Below are 22,759 nucleotides of genomic sequence, written 5' to 3'. Positions count from 1 at the left end.
CTGTTACATTCAAACACAATAATGCATTATTTACATTTTACATTTTACATGAATGTGCTTGCTGGTGCTTGTGTGTGTAACCTGGAGACTGACGACAAGAGAGTTCTGATGTATAAAGTCAAAATGAAACCAAAGTAGTTTCATATTCACTCGGTTTTAGCTGTGAAAGCTCTGTATAAGTCACAGAAAAAGACTTTAAAGAAAATGAAGGGCAGATTATTTAGGGAGAGGACTTCTCCCAAGTTATGGATGTATTGCTGGACACGAGTAAATTCTGTGGGCTGGTAATGACAAAAGATAGGGCTCTGTTTCATAAAAACCAGGGCTGGTAGATAGCTATTATTCCTCGCAAATCCAAGGAAAAAAAATGCATTTTTAATCAGTGAATTAATTAAATTAATCAAATCACCCTCTTGGATCATGCAGCTATAGAGTGATGTGTTGATATAAAGAAAGGAAGGGTGGATGGAAGTTAATCACCTTTTGTGTGATGGAACCATTAAAAAACAGATTTAAATTCCTTCAGGAAAACATCCCAGGACATGCAAGTACATCAAATGGATATTCGCCCCGAGTTCATGATGAGATTTGGTCTCCAGTCTGAGAAAGTGAGACTTATGATGAGGCCTTTCTTTAAAACATTTGTCTGAGCTTGGCTTTGACGCTGCAGCTTCAATTTCAACAAGTTATTTGATGTTGATTTTAATTCCTTTAGCTTTACACATAGAATCATCTAACTCAATGTAGTCCTGCTTCTGGTTTAGCTGCTCGCCTGATGTCAAAGCCATATCACCAAATTCAGGTTAAAATCAATAGGTGATTCATTAATATATTTGCTGTTTTGTGTCATCATTTGCAGGAGGTGCAGTACTTTATATTTTAACTTCATAATTGTATCCTTTGTTTTTCACCACTGTGTATTTTAACCACGGATCCATAGCAAACCCAGATTTCAAAAGCTTCAAACAAACCAGAAACCAGACCCTCACCTTCTTGAGCTCTGTGAGGAAGTAGTCGATCATGTGTTTGACCTGCGGGGCCTTGGCAGAGAACAAGATCAACTTCTCGTTGGTCAGGTTGAACTCCAGCATGTTCTTAGATGGAATCGACACAAACAGGATGTCCGAGTAGCTGAAAAGGAAGTGATACGCAAAGCCAGGAAGTAAGAGTAAGTGCACACAGGCAGTACAGATTCTTCCAGTGATAAGGCATGACTAACGTGTTTCTGTGAGACTGACCCGTAAGGTCTCAGCACTCGGAAGTAATCCGAGGCAGAGGAACTGCTCCGCACCATCTTCAGCAGCTTGATGCCTTTATGAGACACAGACAGCACTTGCACCCCTGTCCCCACACTGCCCTGGAACACACACACACAGGTTTGTGCAGATATTTGTATTTAAACATTGCATTGACTTCCATTCACTGTGACAGCCTAACCACAGCCTTTAAACCTAAGCCGAACCTCAAAGCAATCAATGCCTAAACCTTATCTTAAACTAAGAGCAATTCACATATTAAGACGTTAGTCCTAACTTTAACCAGAGCTTCATAAATTGAGGTTCTACCTCATTAGGACTGAGCTTCTGTCTCCATAAGGAGAGTTGAGAAAAAGCCAGTGTTTATACCAGGAAAAGTGCACATACACATCTCATAACAACAGTTGAAACAATAAAACTAATGATGCCAAGTAGAGGAAGCTTTTGTGAGCTGTCTCTGATTAATTACACTTGACTCTGCAATTATTCTAAAACATTTATCTCTGCCAAGACAGCGATAAGAACTCACAGATGCCGGAAAGAGGCGGGAAAAATAGATCTCCCATGAGTCTTTGGCCATGGAGACTACTTCCTTCTTTATTTTCTCATCATGCGTTCCCGAACCCTGATCCACATTATTCTCCACTGTCGAAAAGAAGAGTTGAGGATATCAAATCATCCACAGTTAATGTGGTTGGAGTCAATGAGGTATTAGTGGATCTTTCTGTACCAAGGAGAGCTTTCATCTTCTGTCTCTCCTCCTGAGTGATGCGGATACAGGCCTCAGAGAAGGTGTCATGAATAACCTGCAGAGCAAAAAAATATTAATATGTAAAAGTAGGATCATTTACAATAACTTAGTATCAATTATTTTTATGGAATTACTAAAAACTAGATCACTAAAAATTAAAGTTACAGTGAAATAAAAGGAGAAATGTAAGAAAATGTAAATGAACACTGAAAATACAGATCAACCTGTCTGAAGATCAGGTCCAGAGAAAGTGGATTGTTGAGGGTTTCTTTAGGGTAGAAAACCTGTGAACAGATCAACAGTGGAAATACATTTATGAAACTAACTGTGAAATATGGTGACATTTAAGCAGTATAATGTTGAATATAATGTTGAAAACACCCATGAAGGTGAAGAACATGTACACTTTCCATGTACTTTGGTGTAATGCCGTTAAACTTCAACGCAATATCAGCAAACAGTAAACAAGACTATGTTTAGTGTTGTAATGTAAACTGTGCATAAGATAAAAAAATACTAGTTTTAGTTTGTTCAAATGCAAACTACTTAGTCAAAACAGTTAAGAAGTTTGTTTAGCTATGTCAATGGTAGCAAAACTACATGTTTTTATGATGTGTGCAATAACATGTTCTTGGGCAATAACATGTTCCCAAGTTTTGTGAAATTTGGTGCAACTTAGTTTTGGCTCGCTCCATCCGCGTTTCACCTTAGGGGGCACTATAGAGCCCTGCACTATGCCAATATCACATTTCTGACACACTGGACCTCCATGCCAAGTTTCCAGAGTTTCTATGCATGTTAATCCCCTCAAAACTGACCGCAAATCCACTGGAATAATAAGAAGAAGAAGAATCTGAAGGAAAACAATAGGTTCCCCGCACTTCGTGACAGGAGCCGTTTGGGCCCTGGACAATTTTGTGCTTGTGCTAAGACTACCGGCTTATTATCATGCAGGAAGTGTTCTAAGGGTTATGCATCCAATTTTAACAAACACTGGTGCCTGGCAGGATGGTCAAAATAAGAAAAAGCATCCACACAACTGTGTGAACACATTTTACGCTTTGTCATTATTAGGGTAGGTTTTTTTTCTCCCTGACCTGAGATCAAAGCACCATAACCTCTGTAAAAATTATTTTAAGCTTTGCCACTGAACATAATGTCAGCTGCGCAGCATTGATCAATAATGTGTTTTATGTATGTATTGCTTCTATTCTCTTTAGTATGTGTATACAGTATGTCTTCTCATAATACGCACCTCTTTCCTCATGTAGAGCTTCCAGGGGACGTTGGAGTAGGTGTAATATTCATCACTGGCTCTGCTGTGGAGTTGAGTTTGAATGATTTCCTCCTCTACCGGCAACTCTCTGGAGACTGGACACAAACACACAAACACATGAATATGGACCATTAGCTAGAAGAGTATTGTTTTTTATTGATTTTTACTCATTTTTAGAACACGTGAAAGTCACCTGGAGGAGGGGCGGGGCTTATGTTGGAGCTAGTTGTTCCTGCTGGACGAGACCTGCTGGACTTAGTAAACTTGACGCCGCCTTGGTCTTTATGTTGAGAGGACTGAGTCTTTCTCTGCACCTGAGACAGATATCATTCACGTTTGTGTATAAGTATACACAAGTATAAGCAGTGCTGTAATAAGTACACAATTCACGTCCCATACTTTACGTTGTTATTTATATTTCTAGCAACTTTTACTTTTACTCCACTACATTTTCTCTAACTATCTTTGGTACTCGCTACTACCAAATAAAATCAGTAGAAGAAGAGTTGGTAATAGTCTGTATCTTGAAGAGTTTTGCCATTCATCCATTCACACATCTTCCGTACCCATTCGCACACATATGGTCAAATGTCTTGCGCAAGGACACATTTAAACCTGCAGAGCCAGGAATTGAACCCACAACCTACCAGTTGAAAGACAACCACTGAGCTACCATCATCCATCCATCCATTTTTGATACTTAAGTACAGTAAATGTCATATACTTTCAGACTTTTACTTAAGTAATATTATAAAAAGTGACTTCAAATTCTACCAAAGTCATGTTCTGGTAAGATACTGAGGTACTTTGTCCCTTTTAAGTACTTTATACAAGACTGTGTATAATTACTGTGGGAGGGAAGGTAGATTACCGGTTGTGGTGGGTTTGCCATCTGGTCTTTGAGGATCTCCATAGCTTCATCGTGAGGATCTGGCTTCTTTGAAAACATTTTTCCGTCACCTTTTCTACACACACATCAAATGATGTCAAACTAGATAAAATACCATGCATCATTTGCTTGTGAATCCATATATTTTTTTTGTGTTACCTCTGTGTGACGCTTCCAGTAGAAGTTGTTGTAGCAGCAGGCTGGTGCTGTTTGATGATGTCTTTGATGTCATGGCTGGGCTCCACGCGCTCGGCGTTACTCGCACTGGATCGGACCACATCCTCAGGAGGGGGGGCGCGCGTCGGGCCTGTAATATAATACGCAATTAGATTAAGTGCAACTGCAGAATAATTGAATCCAACAGCAGATAAATCTAATTCCAGTTCTCCCTCGCAAGGTTTTATTAAATCACATACAACCCGCAAACTAAATCAGTTTCAAGTTTGAAGAATGTGGATTCTTCCAAAATTAATGTGACTTAAATAATGTATTTAGTGATCAAGAATTTCAAAAATCTTAGTGTCAAATGAGGCTCAATAGAAATTTAACACAAAATAATTTTCCTTAGTTATTAAAGTTACTTAAAAGTTATTGTTACATTATTTTTATCTATTGGTGAACAAATAAATCAGTCAGGGTTAAAATGAGTGACACTGGCTGTTGTTGTTGTCTATACACTTATTGAACATTTGCTTGTAAAAGTCACATTTCTGAACCTACTAGCAGTCTAAAATAACTAACGATGCTAAAATAACGAACCATACCAAATCACTTCATCACAATGAATCAGTGTCTCTATTACCAAGGCACAAGAAAACCTTTGGTGTTATTATCAGTGTCAAACATACTTGTTTTCCGATGAACAGACGCAGAACCAGGCTTGCGTGCGGAGGCGTCACTGTCTTTAGTCTGCAGAAACACAGGAAGCAATAGAGCAGGTTGTGTATTTTTATATCCAATACGATCCAAATGTATTTCTATAGCACATTTCAAAACAACAGAGTTGACCAAAGTGCTGTGCATCACAAAAATACATCAAATGAAGTGATGTAAGCAAAAGAAGCAATAAAAACAGAATAGAAAAGCAATAAAACACACAGTAAAAGATCAATAAAAATATAAAACAAAATATATAAAACTGCCAACTCTTGTACCGGACGTGCTGCAGCGTTCTGGACAAACTGCACACATGCGTACATGCTGTCAGGTGTGCACACACGTGTGTGCGTATGTTCATACGGGTGTATGACTGTACTCACGGGACTGGGTGTGTGGGAGCGTTGCTGTGAGTGTGTGTGATGATGTGACGGTGGTGACTGTGGGGCTGGAGCTACAGGAGGGAAGGAGGACAACATCTGCTGCTGGATCGCAATGGCCTGCATGGTCATCTGCTGGGCCTGTGACACACACACACATACACAAGCACACACACATTTCAAAAACACTTAAACAACAGTGGTTCTTGCATGTTACAGCACATACTTAAATGCCAAATATACACTTTCATAAACATTAAATAGGTGAAAGTTCTACTTGGTTTTACCTTGTGTGGATAAATCAACAAGCAGCCAGGACAAATATGTGGCTAAAGGTCAATAGTTTGGTTTGGATAAGCTTGTGGTCATTTTTTCAGTCATTAGTGACGCCAACGAGGCGTTTGATTGTCCGTCAGCAGCATAACCCAAAAAGTAAAGAAATGGTCACATTTTGCTGGTGAGTGGATTGACACTCTGGGAAACTAAGAGGCATTGATGGAGGTTTATAATCCCAATCTATTAGACACGAGAGTATTATTTAGCTATTATTTTAACCGATTGGAGTAATTCTCTCATTTGTGTCACTTACAGACACAAAAGTAATATTTACCTGAAAAATCTCTAATAATGTGAGTATTTTACAAAATGTCAAATTGTTCATGTAGTGCTCGACTCAGTGGCTGCTAATTTCACTTACTGTCGGTTTAGTTTTAACATTCGACAGCCTGTAAATAAAAGGTCACATGACAAAAACACCAAACCGCAGCATTAAAGTCAGAGTTATTGAGAAAGAGAATATGGGACAAACCAGGATAATAGCTTGCTGGTTGATAATGGCCTGCTGCTGCTGAGTCAACACTGCCTGCTCTGATCCTGCACAACACAAGCAAAAAAAACACAGACGCGATGTAGCAAAGGGGATTTCGGTGTAACAGTAGATGTTTCACACACACACACACACACAAAATAAATCTGGCCAATGACTCCACTTCAAACAACAGAGGAACTTGCAAACACCTGATGTTTCATTTTCAAATGATCTAACTTCATCATGCCCACACGCTTCAGGCCAAACATGCTGGAAAACTGAACGCATGTCAGGTTGTTGTACCTGGCACACCTGTCATGACAGGTAGGCCTGGAACTACAGGTGTGGCTGGGAGCGAGGGAGTGCCTGACTGAGCGGGGACCTCAGGAACACGGGGCGCAGGGAGCGCAGCAGTGGGTGCACGAGTTGGGGCCACTTGTGTGGCGGGAGTGGTGGCAGGATAAGGCTGCTGGGGATGATGTGGGGGTTGGGGACGGTTGTATTGGTGGTACTGTTGTTGCGGCTGTGGCTGCTGCTGCTGTTGTTGGTGTTGCTCGTGGTGATGGTGGTGGGAGGGGATGGGCATGGCAGGGATGGGTGGCATCATTCCTCCTGCTACTGGAAGAACTGGCACAGCTTGACGAGCGGCGAGCAGGGAACAGGGGGGAGAGTTAGAAACTGTGACCACTCAAACGACCTGGCTCTATTTTAAATGGACTTAAACGGGAACATGTAACAATCGACAGTCAAACAATTAACATGCCGGTTTTGGTATTTTTACCACTTGGACATTGCTAACACAAGCCTTTGAAGGTCCAGTGTGTAAGTGTTGTGTGAAATATCACTTTTATTACCTCTGAATGAGCCTTTTTATGTTTTCACAGTAGCCCACAATGTTCAAAATGCAACTTCGACAATAGCTTTTCTGACGATAGTTTTTTCGTAGTTCTTGTTGTTGTGAACATAAATATTCACCTGTGCTTCAGTTTGTCACATAATAACTTGACAGAAGAGTAGGTGTGGAGAGAGAGAGAGAGAGAGAGAGGGAGAGAAAGAGAGAGAGAGAGAGAGAGAGAGAGAGAGAGAGGGAGAGAGAGAGAGAGAGGGAGAATAGATGGACAGATGCCTATAGACAGGGAGTAAAGGAGTCTGTGGTTACAGTGAATGGCTGCCTATGAATTATCTACGAGGTCAGACTGCTCATTACAACCTCTAAGTGACAGATTAAGGTTGGTGAACTCTACACCTGAACCTTTACACTTGAGTCCTTTGAGGCGGCTTCACCTTTCCCCTTTAAACATTACTGAAATATTGACATTTATGATCTGAATTACACAATTGGCGTTTTTTTTTGTTTGTTTTACTTAAAAATGTGTTTTTACCAGTTCTTCTAAACAGTTTGAAGTAAAAAATATACAGCAAAAGAAAAATATATACTGCAAAAGAGAATGTGAATCACAGATAAAAACTTTACTGATATAAATTCACATCAAAATAATGTGAAATCCCTCACATAAAAAATCAAAGACTGTGAGGATTCTACGATAAAAGATTTAATTTAGTCCATTGCAGGCTACTGTAAAAACATGGTTGTCCAAAATGGTGGCCTCTAAAGAGCTGACCCAGCTTCTGATATTAATATAAAAGGCTCTTTCTGGGACAATGAAAAACAGCAATTCATACAATCAGTTGACTGTACACTTATAAAAGAAAAAAATCTTACACACCGAAAGTCTGGAGTGGTAAAAGAGTTAGGAGAATGGACAACAACAGTGGGACAAACAGGTGGGAGTAACAATGAGCAAAAACACCAGACAAATCAAATAGACACACAAACGTTTTACCTCCAGGATGTATTCCTGGTGGATAAGGCCGGCCGGGAGACGTACGAGTCTCCTCCCCTCCTCCTCCTCCTCCCGTGATGCCTATTCCGCCTCCACCTTTCATCCTCGCTGAGAAACTTCCAGCCTTTTCCATGTCCTGGAAATAGAAATCCAGCAGTGGGGAGAGGATGAATGCAGATGACATGGAAGAGTTTCAGAGACATGAAAAGTACGACAAAAGTTTGCGTATTAAAGGGAGAGGAAGACACAAAAAAAGGGCAGGAATGAGATGTTTTAAAATGGTTGAGTCAGATTCGGACACTCTTTGTGAGAGCAAGGAGACCTGAGAGAACTGAATACACCCCGGGAAGTACCGTATACTTAGGAAGAAAAGCTCCGACATGCTCATGAATGTACACACAACTGACACAAACACAGATGTCTCAACTCTCTCAACATTGCAAGGCTACATTGCTGCTTTCCTGGGAAATAACATTTAAGGAAAGTGAAACAATTCCACCCACAGTTTTTGACTGACAGCTAAAGCTGAAAACCAAACAGAAACAACAAGTTTGACATTATTTCTGCGCCACATATTTATGCAGTTTTACTTCTCTTCTTGTCTCTAAGCACATACGATTAACACCTTGGACATACCTGCACTAATTGTACTTTCTCTGAGCTCAATCCTTCTTTCTTCTCGTTCTAATAAAACGAGCAGAACTGTCGTCCTCGCGGAACTGTGCATGTGCGCTGCCTGCTGTTACAGTCAAATACGGTAGGTGGGTCAGTAACCTAATCATCCCTCCTATCTGCTCTATTCATACACAAACAGAGGCAGTGGATCACATGTTCCATCCATCCTTCAATCAACACCACCACACTTGGACAGCACAACAGGCAAAGAGGGAACTTGACAGTTTCCTTTACAAATTAATCTATTTTCCTTTCACTTTTATTGATTGATTTTTCTTTAAAATGTCAAAAAAATGTCAATCAAGTGCTGTTTTTAAACTGCTTTGTCTGGCCAACAATCAAAAACTACAAATGTAATTCACTGTGATAAACTCAGTAAATGTCTTTGTAATGGTTAATATATTTAATTGCAATGTTTTACAGTGTGCTAACCAACTAATGAATAAATGAAGAAGTCAATGGAGCATTAAAGTGAATCTAAAGCCAAAGGGAAAGGATAGGAAGGACGTGTAGCTTATTGTAGATCAGTGTCTTGTGAGCACTCACGATGCTGCTGTCTGAGAGCACAGGGTCAAACAGACTGTCCAGGTAGCGGTCCATCCCTCTCTGAGTCTGACCATCGCTGAACGCATCTGACTCTGCTGGACACAGACGAAGAGCAGAGAGGCTCTCATCATTCAAAAAAGTTAATTAAAGCGGCAATGCATAACTTTTGTTGTTGTTGATGTTATTATTCTGCCTCTGCCTGCTCTTTGTGATCAATGTAACATTATTTGTGTGCTGTGTCCATCTGAAAAACAAACTCTGTCAAGCAATACTACCAGACCTGACTGAGGGAGTGTTTGTATGTACACTGGTAGTGCAGGGGCGGGCGGGGACAAGATGTGCTTATTACATCAAACTGCTGAACGACCAGGTTTTCTTTATGTTTTCAGTCACACTCAAACATGGCAGCCATCCCACTTGACCTCCATCTGACTTGAAGTAAGACAAAACACTTCCTGTGTAGCGCAGGAACGTAGCCGGGCGACACAAGAGCTAAACACTGCTATACTGAGAAACACAGAGCTGTGTGGAGCTGATAGGCTTAATCAGCATTGCGTTCTCAAGTTTGAACTATAATGAGGCATATGTACAGTACACACAGTATGTTATGGACGCAGCAGTGTAGTTTTGGATATAGTGGCTGTGTGTACCATGGCTGTAGTAACCATCAGAGTCAGGCAGACTGTAGGCTGGTCTGCTGTTGTTGCTCAAAGGAAAAGACGGAACAAGCTCCTCATCTGAGTCAAAGCCAGTGCCGACCAAAGTGCTGGGAAGAAGAAGGTTAATTATTTAGCGCTGAATTGATCTGCATTTTTAAGATGTGTGCATGCACGTGTTTTTGTGTGTTTGTGTGTTTGTGTGTCCTCACAGACTGGCATTAGCTCTGACTCGAGCCGGGTCATCGGTGCTGATGACAAAGTAGCTCTTCTGCTTCGGGAAGTCAGTTGGAAGCTCCAAATCTGCAATCAGATCCATCACGTAGTCGTGACCCGCTAACTCCACCCACTGGCCGTGCTCCTTCATCAGAACTGAACTCCCTTTCCACAAGTCAGACACACCCCTGCAGGACAACACAAGTCAAACCACCTGCCTGAACCTGCTGGTGGTAGTTTTATCACAGTAAATTATTATGAAAATGATGACAAAAAGGTGCAAGGAAAATGTAAGACACTTGTCTTATATTGTCTTACAAAACATTTATCCTAATCAAAATCGCTTCACAGCTCTAAAGAAGTGTACAACATAAGCACCTGTGGCGCAGGATGTCCCCTGCTAATTCCTCCCCGCTAGTCCAGGAATGGACCGGACACAGCAATGTCCGACCTGCAGAGAGTAACGTAATCGATAAGAAAACCACGCTTGTTCACTTCCACTGTGTTTTGAAATCACACTGACTCTCATCAGCGGTAAATGGTGCAATTTATAGATGGAGAGCCTGAGGGCACCTGATCCTGGGAATGAATAATCAATGATCTGTGGCTGTTATTGATACCACTCATTCATTAGCTCACTCTGATGTCAGCAGTTCTCCTGGTCGTTTAGTAGAGCAGGTGAGAAGGACTACTTACATGATACCTAGGCAGTTTTGTTTTCATAAATTAAGAGACTTTTTTCCCACAAAAATGCATTTCACCTTTTGAAGAGGAAGCTTCCTCCACAAACAAAAAGAACAACATCTTTCCTGATAACTGAGTTCCCTGATAAACTTAGGAAAAGGACGCGTGTCAATCTGCTGTCTCACTGGACCGTTACTATACAAACTGTGTATATGTCATATGATGCAACTCACCATCAAAACAGTGCATGTGCAACACCATGTTAGCCTTCTTCCTATTGGCCGTCCACTCCAGCAGTGACAGTGGATAGGTCCTTGCAGTCTCGTGGGTGGAGCCTAAGCCTAACTGTGTCTTCTGATTGGCTTGGATGATTCTGTGTTGCAGTAGCGCCTGGCAGCCAGCAGGGGCATGGTCTGATACAAACCTGGAGCAGAAGGTTTTAGGTTAAAACAATTTTAATGAAGAAGAAACTGGCCTCAAACATCCGGAATATTAATTTTGTGCTATACAAAAACATTCTGGAAATATTTTCATTATTATTTCTGAAAATACGTTTTTACTTCAGCAGATATTTTTCCATCTTGGGCGATGGGGCGAAGCTGCAGACACACGCTAACAGCAGCAGCCAGCCTCTCTCTGCGTTGTCCAGGTTTATGTTCCTCCACACCTGGTTGACGACCTGAGACAGGATCTCGTCCCGTAGCCCTGGAGACGTCAGGCCCCTTTGGACGATGTAATTCCCAAACATGTTTTCCTGAGCCCCGTTCAGGTGAGGGTCGCCCATGAACCTTAAGACCTTAAACACACAATTACAGTATGATATGGTACCTTTCTAACCCAGGGCAGATTTTTATAAAATGACAAGCAATAACAGGAGAAACGCTGAGGTTCTTATTGTCTATATGTCTAATGCCTTTGTTTCTTAATTTTCAGGTATTGAATCATCCGGTCTTTCCAGGCACAAGACTCTATGGAAGTGAACAGCTGCTTTACCATGATGAAAAGCTCCAATGCTTCCCCTCTCAGATCTTCTTCAACTCGGGTAAGCGGTGACTCCAGAGGAGCTGTCAACATCCCAAACTTTGGTTCCTACAGAAACAGAAACATTGCAGTGTCATTAGGGAACACATTTATCTACACTTTACATAAATACTAGTAGATTTTCAATATTAACACTGCAGCAACACAGTGGCATCCTCGCTTGGCTGCAAGGACTAAACCAGTGTTTGTGTCATAACCTGCATCATACTCTCCAGATAAAGCCTGTGTGCTGCAAAGTTTTCAGATTGTTCAGCTTCTTAAATGTGAATATTTTCTGGTTTCTTTACTTCATAAAACAAAGAAATCATTTTGGTTTGTGGACAAAACAAGACACTAAAGAACATCCTCATTTAGAGGTTTGGGAAGCACCAATTTTTTCAACATTTTCTAACAATTTTTTGGACCAAACAACAAATTGTTTCATTAATCAATTATGAATAATAGTTAGTTGCTGCCCTAATGCCGATGCACATCTCACCTTAAAGTAGACCTGTACATAGCGGTAGAACGGGTAGTTGTTGATGTCCAGAGGCAGAGTGAGTTGAGCCTCTTCCTGGATATGAGGCGCCTGAAGCAGAGCCAAACAGTCCGAGTGCAGCTCCCTCCTGACTGGTGTGAACAGGTCAATCAGTATAAATACCACAGATAACTTTTTTTATTTTTGCTAAATAATAAATGAATTACATAACACTTTTTAGATTAAGTTTTTTTTACAATGCCAGTTATTATTTTGCGTTATGTGTTAATATGTATAAACCCACACAATTCATTTTTGCTGTCCATGGTTTTTTACCTGACAGACATGGAACCTTTCAGTTGTATGTTTCCCTATTGTCCATTTTTGTGGGTGCACGTGTGTATAAGAGTGTGTCTCATTTCCACATTTCCTCTTCCCTTTCTGCTGTGATACGCAGAGAAGGGAAGTGATTCACTTACAAACGTGAACGTTTAGTAAATCTCATTGAATTTAAATAAATGTATTAACTGATGCCACCACTGTTCAGTCAGTCAGACCACTTACATAAATAAACTCAGCCATTTCATAATATATATATCTAAACCACTCCATGAACACTAATGAGGAAGGCAGGTAAAAACCTAAGTCTACTGACCTCCTACTGTCTGCAGTAAAGCGCCCAGCTCTGCAGGAATCACCAAGTGTGTGACATTCACCACCTCCCTCTTGGTCAGCTCCTGGAAGAGACACTGTTTTTAATTTATTTCAATTATATAATCTATTATATAATCTATTTCTTATCGAATGTCTGTCCAAATCCTGCTCAGACTTCAATCTCACCATGTCTCTCCTCCTCTGCTCCTCCTCAGCTTTCCTCTGAGCGTCAAACTTCATCTGTAGACAGATCACAACATTTACTAACTGAACCTGTTGTTCATGATGGAAAACATTATGTCATTTTGAACTCCTGCAACATTCACCTTGATGTATTGCTTGCGGTTGACATACATGTGGACAATGGAGCGGAATCGGACCAGACTCTGCCTCATTTTCACATAGCGCTTTCTGGAAGACACAATAAGCAGTGACGTATCATGAAAATGAACACGTCTAATATCTATATTAGACGTGTTGTGTGTTTATGCTTTTTAACTTTAAAGGTCACAGTATCATTGTTTTTAGTGGTCAGAATAGTTTATATTTTCAATACTATGTCATTTTTTATATGGGGCAATGCCATTTATCATTCAGATTGTGGTTATTTTGGATGCAAACTGTACACATACAGTAAATGTAGACAGCAACAAAGCTGTAACTGAAATGCAAGTACCATTATATTTACTACTATATTATTATATATCCCTTGTCCCTTAATCTTTAACTGTAAGCACCACAAAAGTTACATAAAAGCTTGTGAATCGAAACAACTACATGAGACTTTTTAATCACACGAGTTAAAACTGACAGCAGCACCTGGTCAGGAAGCCTCGGCACTGCGCCTGCAGCCCGATGATCTTTTTGCGGAAGGCCATGAAGCGCTTCCTCACAAAGAACATACGGGTGTATCGCTGCAGAGTGAGAGCGGCGAGATCACGTGAGCGCTCCCGCTTACACTCCAGCAACTGGAAGACGTCCTCCTTCAAAAAAATCTGACATACACACATGTATTTATAAGTACAAATACAAAGTAAAAGCATTAAATTTTGACATTAAGTGTTGTTAGAGTAACAGAGAAGTTGACTCTACCAGAGTGTGTGGTGCTGGTTTTCAATCTTTGGTAAAAGTGGAATAAACTGAGGGACGACCTCACCTTTGTGACTCCGACATGGTGCGCTCCTGGTCTAAGCGGACACAGTTTACTGAGCATCACCACACAGTTCTCTCCGTTTGCAGCTGGAAGCTCCCGAATCCCTACCAGAGACTTATACCTGGGGATGACACACACACAAGTGCCTAAAAACTCCACTTTTCAACTTTCCAAGTTATGGAACAGTTTAGCCCTTCAAATTAAATCTTCTCCTACTACAAAACATTTTTAATCAGGTTTAAAGACATTTTAAATCAGGTTCAATCTCCTCTCTCTGGCCTTCCCGTCAACATTTTTCTGTTTCAATATTTTTCTATTTATACTAGTTGTTGATTTCATGATTTACTGTGTTACTGTTGAACTTTGGTTATTTTTAAACTTGCTATGAGGTGAAGTTGACTTGACTTGAAGATTCAAAGGTCTCTGTACTGAATTCATATATTTGTTATTGTCCACATAAAAAGTGGAATAAATAAAAGTTTAACCAGAAAATTACTTTGAAGTCACTTTTTATAATATTACTTAAGTAAAAGTCCTAAGTATATGACATTTACTATGTGTCATACACTTATGTGTCCTTGAGCAAGACACTTAACCCCATGTTGAAGTGTGTGAATGAGTGAATGTCAAAATTATAGTGTAAAGCAGCTCATCAAGACTAGAAAAGCTCTATATAAATACAGACCTTTACCAACTCTTCTTCTTCGGATTTTATTTGGTAGTAACGAGTAACAAAGATAGTTAGAGGAAACGTAGTGGAGTAAATGTAAAAGTTGCTTGAAATATAAATAACAGAGTAAAGTACAGCTACGTGACTTGTGTACTTAAGTATACTAATAAAGTATTTGCACTTTGTTACATTACAACACGGCTTCAGGATGATAAAAGCTAAATGTTGTCCACGATACAGTCACAGCTGCTACATTAAAGATTCAGTAAAATAAGACAGTGTGTATGTTACCTGAAGAGGAACACGTAGAATGGCATTCTGACAGGATATCCCTCTCTGCGGATACGAATGGTTTCAAGGACGCCCGAGTGTCGCAGCTGGCTGCTCACCAGCTCATCTTCAAACACACCTGGTTGCTGAACACAAATGTACAAACACACACACATGTAAGCAAAAAAACATGAATACACAATTTACAATGAATTTCAACACATATATGCAAATGATAAATAAATGTAGAATAAATGTAAAATGACATCAAACTACCTTCATATTATTTGGCTTAATGCAGCGAACAAAAAAAGGATTGCACCTGTAATGAAAGAACAAACCAGCTGAGCAACAATCACAAGAACCAGTGATATTTTTTTTAATGCAACTAATCTGCAGCTTAAACATTTAAACAACTTAAATCCCGCTCATTTCCCATAATGTAATATAAGTGGGTTCTTCACCTCTCCATCTTCTCCACAAGCTCAAGCAGGGACTGTTGGAACTTGCTGCTGACAGTGGATGCTTGGTATTTCCTGGTGACTGTGCTGCTTTTCCTCATGTGACCTCCTCTTTGTTGGCCCATGACCTCTGCGTGACTCTGGAATAGGTTTGAGACCATCTGGACACACAACATTCCAACATTTTTAATGCAGTTGTGTAAGTTATGTGAATAAGTTGAGGTGTAAATAAATAATGTGTGTTTAGGTGAAGATGCTCCTCTCCTCTCACCTTGTTCTTGCTCTGGATGAACAGATCCAGGACGTCCTGTCGAACCTGGTCGTAGTTCTTATCGAGGAACTTGTAAACCTGCATTGTCGACATTACACTTTATTGGATGATTTGTCAGTGATGAAAAGAAGGATACTCTTTCTTTCAGCTATTTTTATTTTGCTGCTGCTTTGACAGATATTACATACTCTTCCTTTAGGTATTTTTACTAACACTCACATGGACATAGTTTGAAAATTGAAGCCTTTGAGAAAAAGGACAGAAGGAGCAATAAGCCATCAGGTAGCGGCTTCACTGGTTGCAAAAATAATTCTGTTTCAATAACAGTCGATAATTCCCATTTGATTTATAACGTCATTAGACATTTGTCTGAGGAGTTCAGGTCTCAGTCACTAGTTTCAGGTCTTCTTAAATAATAAGCCAGTCCATCACAGGGCCACACAAACAATGATGGTTAATTAAGAGTGTCCACTTTGCCTAATCCCCAAATCTGCATGTTTTGGGACTGTGGGAGGAAACTGGAGAACCTGGAGAAAACCCACGCATGCACAAGGAGAACATGCAAAAGGACCTTGTTCAACCATGTGTTGTTGCCAACTCTGTGGCCAACAGCAGGATTTGTCACCTCATACGATGCCGTTTACCTGGTAGTTGACCCGACCAGCAAAGTGCTTGATGGTGAATTCTGGGAGTGGCATCTTAGGCTTCAGATAAAGCGGGTTGTTGCCGTGGTGATAGTGACACTTTTGGAGGAAAGTGTGGTCTGTTGCCTGGCAACAAAACAAAACACTAGAATGTCAGTGAAATGGGAAATCATTTACAGGGTGTGTGTGAAACAGAGTTCCTTCCTTCACCTGTGGGAAGCAGCTCTGATCATCCAGAATCCTCAGTATCCCATGAGGCTTTGTGGCGATGAGGTCGATGCAGGGCTGGTTGTCATTGAATGGGATGTCCTGCCAGGGGATCTGTTCCCGGCTGTACTCCTCCTGCATTAGGATCACATATAATGTTTTCTGTACCACTTAAATGTCTATATCAACACTTTTGCTTTATTATTCATATCAGGAGTTTGAAAATCCCTGGACCATGAACAGGGGGAACAAGGTTTTTGGCAGCATGAATCTGTTTTTTACTAAAAAAAAATTTGATCAAATGTCAAAAGGAAATATATGATAATTATTTTGTGTTATGTATAATAATTTGTGTTCTGAACTGTGGTTGAGGATGAATTATGTAATAACAATGTTGTAGGAGAATACTATCAGCTCTGTCGCCCCCTCTCCCTCACTGGTCTCTCAGATGAATGACAAATGCAGACAGGTCATTGCAGTCAAAAAGGTTGGTTTACATAAATACATATTCATGAGTATAATGCTTTCAATCCTGATTGAGAACACTTTGCATGCGCCTCATGTAGTGCACGTTAGTGTGCGTGTGTGAGACAAGTGTGAAGGTGCACTCACCTGCTCCTCCCTGAATATGATCCTGTTGAAGAAGAACTGCAGGTACTCATTTGCATAATTAATGCAAAGCTGCTCAAAGCTGTTGAAGGCCAGATCCTGTTGAACCACACACACACGCACGCACGCATGCAGCTGGTGACTTTTATCTCCACATTTAAAGAGCGATTATCCTAAAGTCCCTCCAATACAATAAAGGCACAGACAGGCGACAGCATGCTCCGTCTGTGTCTCACAACAAAACCCACTTACCTCAAATCCGTAAATGTCCAGGATGGAGATGGAGAGGGAGTGTTGGCGCGGGTACACCTGAGCGTTGATCCTCTCTGTTAACCAGTGGAAGAGCAGCGAGTACAGGATCTTGGCAACAGCATCTCTGGAAAGTAAAGAGTTGTTTGTGACAGAGAAACAAGCAAAGATTTTGGAGGAAAAATCCAGAGATAATTTCTGCATTGACTTTGGAACATGGTGGCAATTTACAAACACATACATACTACTTATTATTATTATTTATTTCCCTCTCAGAACAGTCTTGACTGTGAAATACACCTGGTCCTGTCACTCACCTGGCATCAACAGCACTTTCTACAGTCAGTGGTGTGTAGATCTTCTCCCTCATCGTCTCCTGCGGAGAAAATCAGAGGGTTTTTACAGCACAGCAATAATTAACCCATTGAACCCAGAGCATTTTTTCCATTACTATGTTATATGAATGTGCACTTTTGAGTGTCTTATATCCTTTTTTCAGCACAATCTATAGGTAACCTGATGAAAAAAAAAAATCACCAACTATATAAACACACCTGAGCCAAAAGTACAAAAAATGTTTAAAATCAGATTGAATTTGTGAAATTTGAAAATATGTCACAGTTCAAAGTTCACTTGGCTCGTTATTATGAACAAAAAGAACAATTATTGCTACTTTATATCACTACTAAAAATGTGATATAAAAAATTAATCATAACTTTGACTCAACACCACATAAGAAGACGACCTATAGACAACACACCCAGGATTTCCATATAAGGAGTTGTGTATGGGTGGGTTAAAACAAAACATTTTATATAAAATAAGGCCAGAACAGTGAACTAGTCATTAAAACACTTCTTTAAAATGTAAATATTCTGCTTAAACATTTGTTTAGGACATACATCAGATGTTTTATTGCTTATTGTCCACTTACAAAGTTCCCTTTTCACTTATATTGCTTATTTTGATCTTTTCTCATAACCATGAGAGTAATGTGAACACTGGGCTTGATTTACAATTTCCTCACCTTTATAGACTGGACCATTTATATTATTGTCAAACAAAAGACATCTGGAAGGTTACATTATTTAATTATAGTACTATTTTTTGGGGGGTATTTGGTAAAACAATTCTGAAACTGATCCTGACCTTATGTTTGGTGGTGTAAAACAGCCGATTGCTGCATATTATATCACAGTCCAAAATAATATTATCCAATATTTGGACTGGGATATAATAAAGTATCAATCAGGAAAACCACACAGAAAGATCAGTGAATGTGTTTTGCCTCTAATAATTCTGTGTGTGGGATCAGCAGGTGTGTCTCCTTTTCTGGGTAAAGCACACTAAGCACAATACATTCCCTTTAATGTTACTACACACACACACACAGTATGTTCACACAACAGTTTATTACTGACTGTGACTTTGTGGGTGATGGCTTTCTGTAGTCCTTCTGGAGAAATCTGCAGCAGCTCTGCCACCACTCTGATCTCCTGTGCGCTGACCACTGACGCCACCTCCTGGCCATCAGCCTTTCAGGCAGCAAGAGGACAGGGGAAAAAAAACAACCACTTGATTTATTTTCCTTAGAGCAGCGCTTCCCAAACTGTGGGCCTTGGACATTTTGCAGGTGAGCCTCCAGCAAGAATATAAAAGTGTTTACAATAAATGAACATTATTTACATTTTCATGAATGCTGCATTAATCTGTGTCTAGACACAGGGTAACTCACAGGGCAATCACACACTTTGATCAGGGTTGAGATCATGATTATTAATAATGATTATTCATTGGTACTTGTTGTTTTCAAAGGCATGAGTTTACTTCAGTATTTTTCCTTCATCCTTGTGCATGTACACATGTTTGTGTGTGCCTTGCTAAATGTTTAGGAGCCACTAACGTATAAATTCAGGAAGCTCTGACTTAGTCTTAGAGAGTCACTAATGTCATTATTTTCCACCCTTGTCTTGGTGAAGCTTGGAATCTCCAATGGTATAAAAAAAGATCACAAATTACACATTACCTCATATTTTTGAAAGTAGACATTGCCCAGGTGCAGTATGGAAGAAAGAACTCGAAAGATGGCCGACTGGTCGTCAGGGGTGAAGTGGAGGATCTCCATGGCAGCAAGCAGACGCAGGAAATCTTCTGAATCACTCTTTCCTGATATTCCACAATCCCCTCCCTGCACAAAGAAACAGGGAGGGAGAGAGAGAGAAGGGGGGAGAGATCTGAGTTGCACATGACATTTACGAAAGGTCCTTCTCATGAATATGAACGTCTGCTCCACAGTGTCTTCTACCTGGTTGAGGTAATAGTAGGTCTCAGCCTCTTGTAGGTAGAAGGTCTGCTTCTGCTGCGAAGGAAGACCTGCCAGCATCTCGTAGAAGATGTGATAGTTCCTCTCATCTTTGGCCTGAGGCAGAAACACACCTTAATACAAAAGCATACAAAAAATGTATATACTTTTGTATATACATATATACATATATATATATATGTATTTTATATATACATATATATGTATGTATGTATGAATCAGTATTCTTCTGACACTTCACAGCACATAGAGTGTTATGTTGTGTCTGCACCTGGAAGACAATACGAGACTTTTCCAACAGATACTGAGAGGTTATGGCACCGCTGATCACACCACTGTATGGACAAAGAGTTAAGAGAGATTTGTTTAAAGATGTGTTTCGTGTGAGATGATGACGCAGACCACACCTCTTGTTTTTATGTACTCATTTCATACTCACTCCTCCAGAAAGACCTCTATGTATTTCCCAAAGCGACTGGAATTATCATTCCTCACAGTTTTGGCATTTCCAAAAGATTCCAGCAGAGGAGCTGCCTCAAGTATCTACCAAGTATTCAACAGTGAAAATACAGTGAATGAACATTTGTTATGTGGGTGTAACACAACTGCTGTTTTCTTTTTAGAAGTACCGTTTAAAGCTACAGGGGTTTTTTTTCTGTATGAAACACAATCACAACAATGAATGACAATCAAGAGTTGACTGACAGATTTTGTTCAAACACAACACCTCTGATGAACATTGTCTCACATCACAGCAAAAACAGTTATACTCTGTTCAAATGTAAAACACAAAACATGCAGCAAACCCCCACTACCTCAATCTGCATCCAGGTAAAGCCATTGAAGAAACAATTAAACACATAAAGAGGTTTAGAAGATGAGGTGTGTGTGTGCGTGTGTGTGTGTGTGTGTGTGTGTGTGTGTGTATACCTGCTGCGCCACATTATATTTGTGATGTATTGCTGCTAGGTAGCGAAGGACTAGTTTGGTGGCCTCGGTTTTCCCCGCACCGCTCTCCCCACTGGAACACATTAACACACACTCTCTTATCAAAGATGAAATCCACTTATATGACTGTAATTTATACAGTGTATATACTGTGAAATTAACTCATGAAGAACTTAATCTGCTGTTGGACATGTCCGGCTAAAAACATTGCTGAGAGATAAAAGGGTAGCAATATTTTAATGGTAAAGTCCTCTACATTTGAAACAGAGTGAGATGTGGTCTATGAATGTGTTTTATGCCATTTTATGTCTTTTATTTATTAATTTGATTGTTTTTATATCCATTCATTGATTTCATTTGACTACTGCTTGATAGATAAATAAATTGGATTGGATTAATGATGTACATTGTTTTCTGCTTTTGAGTGTCTGCTTGCTTTGTGAGCAAGTGGCATGTTAAGGGTTTTGTTGCCAGAAAATTTGTAGACATCACAAGCAACCAGGATCATTTTGGACAACATCACCTGTTAATCACAATGTCCACTCATACCTGCTGTACACTATCATCTATTTTCCTCTAAATGGAAACATTATCTACAAAACTATTATCATGTTCTATTGAAGAAATAGAGATTGAGACAATTAACTCCTCAGGAAAATGTTTACTGATGTTATCAATCAAGTGACTTTCATTCACTCAACTGAGTTCTTTTTTTGCAACCAGTAGAGTCACCATTTAGTGAAGACAACATCACATTTTTATACTCTATGGATGTGAGGTCCCACACACACTGCTAAGTATGGGCTTTAACACTCACACACTTGCACACTTTGCTATTAAAAAAAATGACTTTAGCATGATTTAAAGCATCACTATCGGGGGACTTGAAAAATGTCCCCTGTTCAACGTGGAGTCCCCTGTTTGTGAGTGTGTAATGACACCGGTCCCCTGTTGTACTGGAAGACAAGTACAATGGCCCAGTTTTTAGCTAACCAGCCAATACGTTGAAACCTTACGCTGGAATGTGGTGAAGGTGCAAGTATCGCGCACACACACACACACATATCTTATGCTGCCAACAACTTAACACTAAGTTCCACCATTATGTAACCTTGGCCAGAGGGCAGAAGTGTGTGTGTCTGTGTGTGTGTGTGTGTGTGTGTGTGTGTGTGTGTGTGTGTGTGTGCGCGATACTTGCACCTTCACCACATTCCAGCATAAGGTTTCAATGTATTGGCTGGTTAGCTAAAAACTGGGCCATTAACGGTCACTGTACACCAGACCTCAGTTACCCCATAACACTCAGTGACGCATACACACACTCTCGGTCTGCACAAATGCACACATGCACACACACACACACACACACACGTCTGAAACACAATCTGTTCTTGGCCTAGACCTGACTGGGCTTTCCTTACAAGTGTCTCCTTCTGGGTACGGCTAGAGTGATCCAGATGGACACGTGTAGATGTATTTGTGTAATAAGTATGATTCTTTCTATAGCAAATATGTGTGTGCTCACCTAGATTAAAATACACTAACTCTTTAAATGTGAGTTCTTGAGCATTTGATCTTTGAGATCACTCTTGACACAGGACGAGGCGTCGACTGAGCGACAGTTGGACAGACGTGGCACAAAATGAGTGAGAGATTACTATGTCTGAAGTTTGCTGGCCAGCATACTACAAACAGACTCTCGTGAATTTACAAACATTAATCCATCTAGAGATTGACACCTGATCGTCACAGAATCTTCATGGACATTTTCTTTACACTACATTAAAAGGAGAAATAGTGAACACAAGGTTCCCAGGTTTACATTAAGCATTAATTACATCTATATTTACATAGTACACTGAAAATCTTCAAAACCATAGTCCTACTTATTTTACATACAAAATATGACATTAGGCAACTAAGCACCTTCCCTCCTGCTTCCTC

The 22,759-nt window shown here is 40.1% G+C and overlaps 1 protein-coding gene across 1 annotated transcript in view; it reads right to left on the bottom strand.

Moving 5' to 3' along the window:
* myo15aa (myosin XVAa) overlaps nucleotides 1-22,759 on the bottom strand; it is a 47,437-nt gene that overhangs the window by 7,433 nt on the left and 17,245 nt on the right. The window contains exons 7-48 of the mRNA XM_044050415.1: nucleotides 20,798-20,888; nucleotides 20,683-20,688; nucleotides 20,307-20,410; nucleotides 20,139-20,202; nucleotides 19,850-19,963; nucleotides 19,571-19,732; nucleotides 18,966-19,079; nucleotides 17,861-17,919; nucleotides 17,547-17,670; nucleotides 17,298-17,393; nucleotides 16,689-16,820; nucleotides 16,479-16,604; nucleotides 15,835-15,912; nucleotides 15,567-15,724; nucleotides 15,379-15,424; nucleotides 15,124-15,248; nucleotides 14,166-14,283; nucleotides 13,829-14,004; nucleotides 13,336-13,420; nucleotides 13,196-13,249; nucleotides 13,011-13,092; nucleotides 12,377-12,507; nucleotides 11,851-11,946; nucleotides 11,418-11,653; nucleotides 11,091-11,281; nucleotides 10,552-10,624; nucleotides 10,170-10,361; nucleotides 9,952-10,067; nucleotides 9,302-9,396; nucleotides 8,081-8,216; nucleotides 6,237-6,301; nucleotides 5,432-5,569; nucleotides 5,021-5,081; nucleotides 4,332-4,479; nucleotides 4,155-4,248; nucleotides 3,477-3,597; nucleotides 3,263-3,378; nucleotides 2,232-2,291; nucleotides 1,987-2,062; nucleotides 1,786-1,901; nucleotides 1,239-1,357; nucleotides 990-1,131 (exon numbers count right to left, since the gene is read on the bottom strand). Coding sequence (XP_043906350.1) covers nucleotides 990-1,131; nucleotides 1,239-1,357; nucleotides 1,786-1,901; nucleotides 1,987-2,062; nucleotides 2,232-2,291; nucleotides 3,263-3,378; nucleotides 3,477-3,597; nucleotides 4,155-4,248; nucleotides 4,332-4,479; nucleotides 5,021-5,081; nucleotides 5,432-5,569; nucleotides 6,237-6,301; nucleotides 8,081-8,216; nucleotides 9,302-9,396; nucleotides 9,952-10,067; nucleotides 10,170-10,361; nucleotides 10,552-10,624; nucleotides 11,091-11,281; nucleotides 11,418-11,653; nucleotides 11,851-11,946; nucleotides 12,377-12,507; nucleotides 13,011-13,092; nucleotides 13,196-13,249; nucleotides 13,336-13,420; nucleotides 13,829-14,004; nucleotides 14,166-14,283; nucleotides 15,124-15,248; nucleotides 15,379-15,424; nucleotides 15,567-15,724; nucleotides 15,835-15,912; nucleotides 16,479-16,604; nucleotides 16,689-16,820; nucleotides 17,298-17,393; nucleotides 17,547-17,670; nucleotides 17,861-17,919; nucleotides 18,966-19,079; nucleotides 19,571-19,732; nucleotides 19,850-19,963; nucleotides 20,139-20,202; nucleotides 20,307-20,410; nucleotides 20,683-20,688; nucleotides 20,798-20,888 — 4,636 coding nt within the window. The remainder of the gene's footprint in view (nucleotides 1-989; nucleotides 1,132-1,238; nucleotides 1,358-1,785; nucleotides 1,902-1,986; nucleotides 2,063-2,231; nucleotides 2,292-3,262; nucleotides 3,379-3,476; nucleotides 3,598-4,154; nucleotides 4,249-4,331; nucleotides 4,480-5,020; nucleotides 5,082-5,431; nucleotides 5,570-6,236; nucleotides 6,302-8,080; nucleotides 8,217-9,301; nucleotides 9,397-9,951; nucleotides 10,068-10,169; nucleotides 10,362-10,551; nucleotides 10,625-11,090; nucleotides 11,282-11,417; nucleotides 11,654-11,850; nucleotides 11,947-12,376; nucleotides 12,508-13,010; nucleotides 13,093-13,195; nucleotides 13,250-13,335; nucleotides 13,421-13,828; nucleotides 14,005-14,165; nucleotides 14,284-15,123; nucleotides 15,249-15,378; nucleotides 15,425-15,566; nucleotides 15,725-15,834; nucleotides 15,913-16,478; nucleotides 16,605-16,688; nucleotides 16,821-17,297; nucleotides 17,394-17,546; nucleotides 17,671-17,860; nucleotides 17,920-18,965; nucleotides 19,080-19,570; nucleotides 19,733-19,849; nucleotides 19,964-20,138; nucleotides 20,203-20,306; nucleotides 20,411-20,682; nucleotides 20,689-20,797; nucleotides 20,889-22,759) is intronic.

This window comes from Solea senegalensis, linkage group LG19 (assembly GCF_019176455.1).
Source record: "Solea senegalensis isolate Sse05_10M linkage group LG19, IFAPA_SoseM_1, whole genome shotgun sequence".
NCBI classification, from domain to species: domain Eukaryota; kingdom Metazoa; phylum Chordata; class Actinopteri; order Pleuronectiformes; family Soleidae; genus Solea; species Solea senegalensis.
This window is presented reverse-complemented; position numbering and strand designations above follow the sequence as displayed.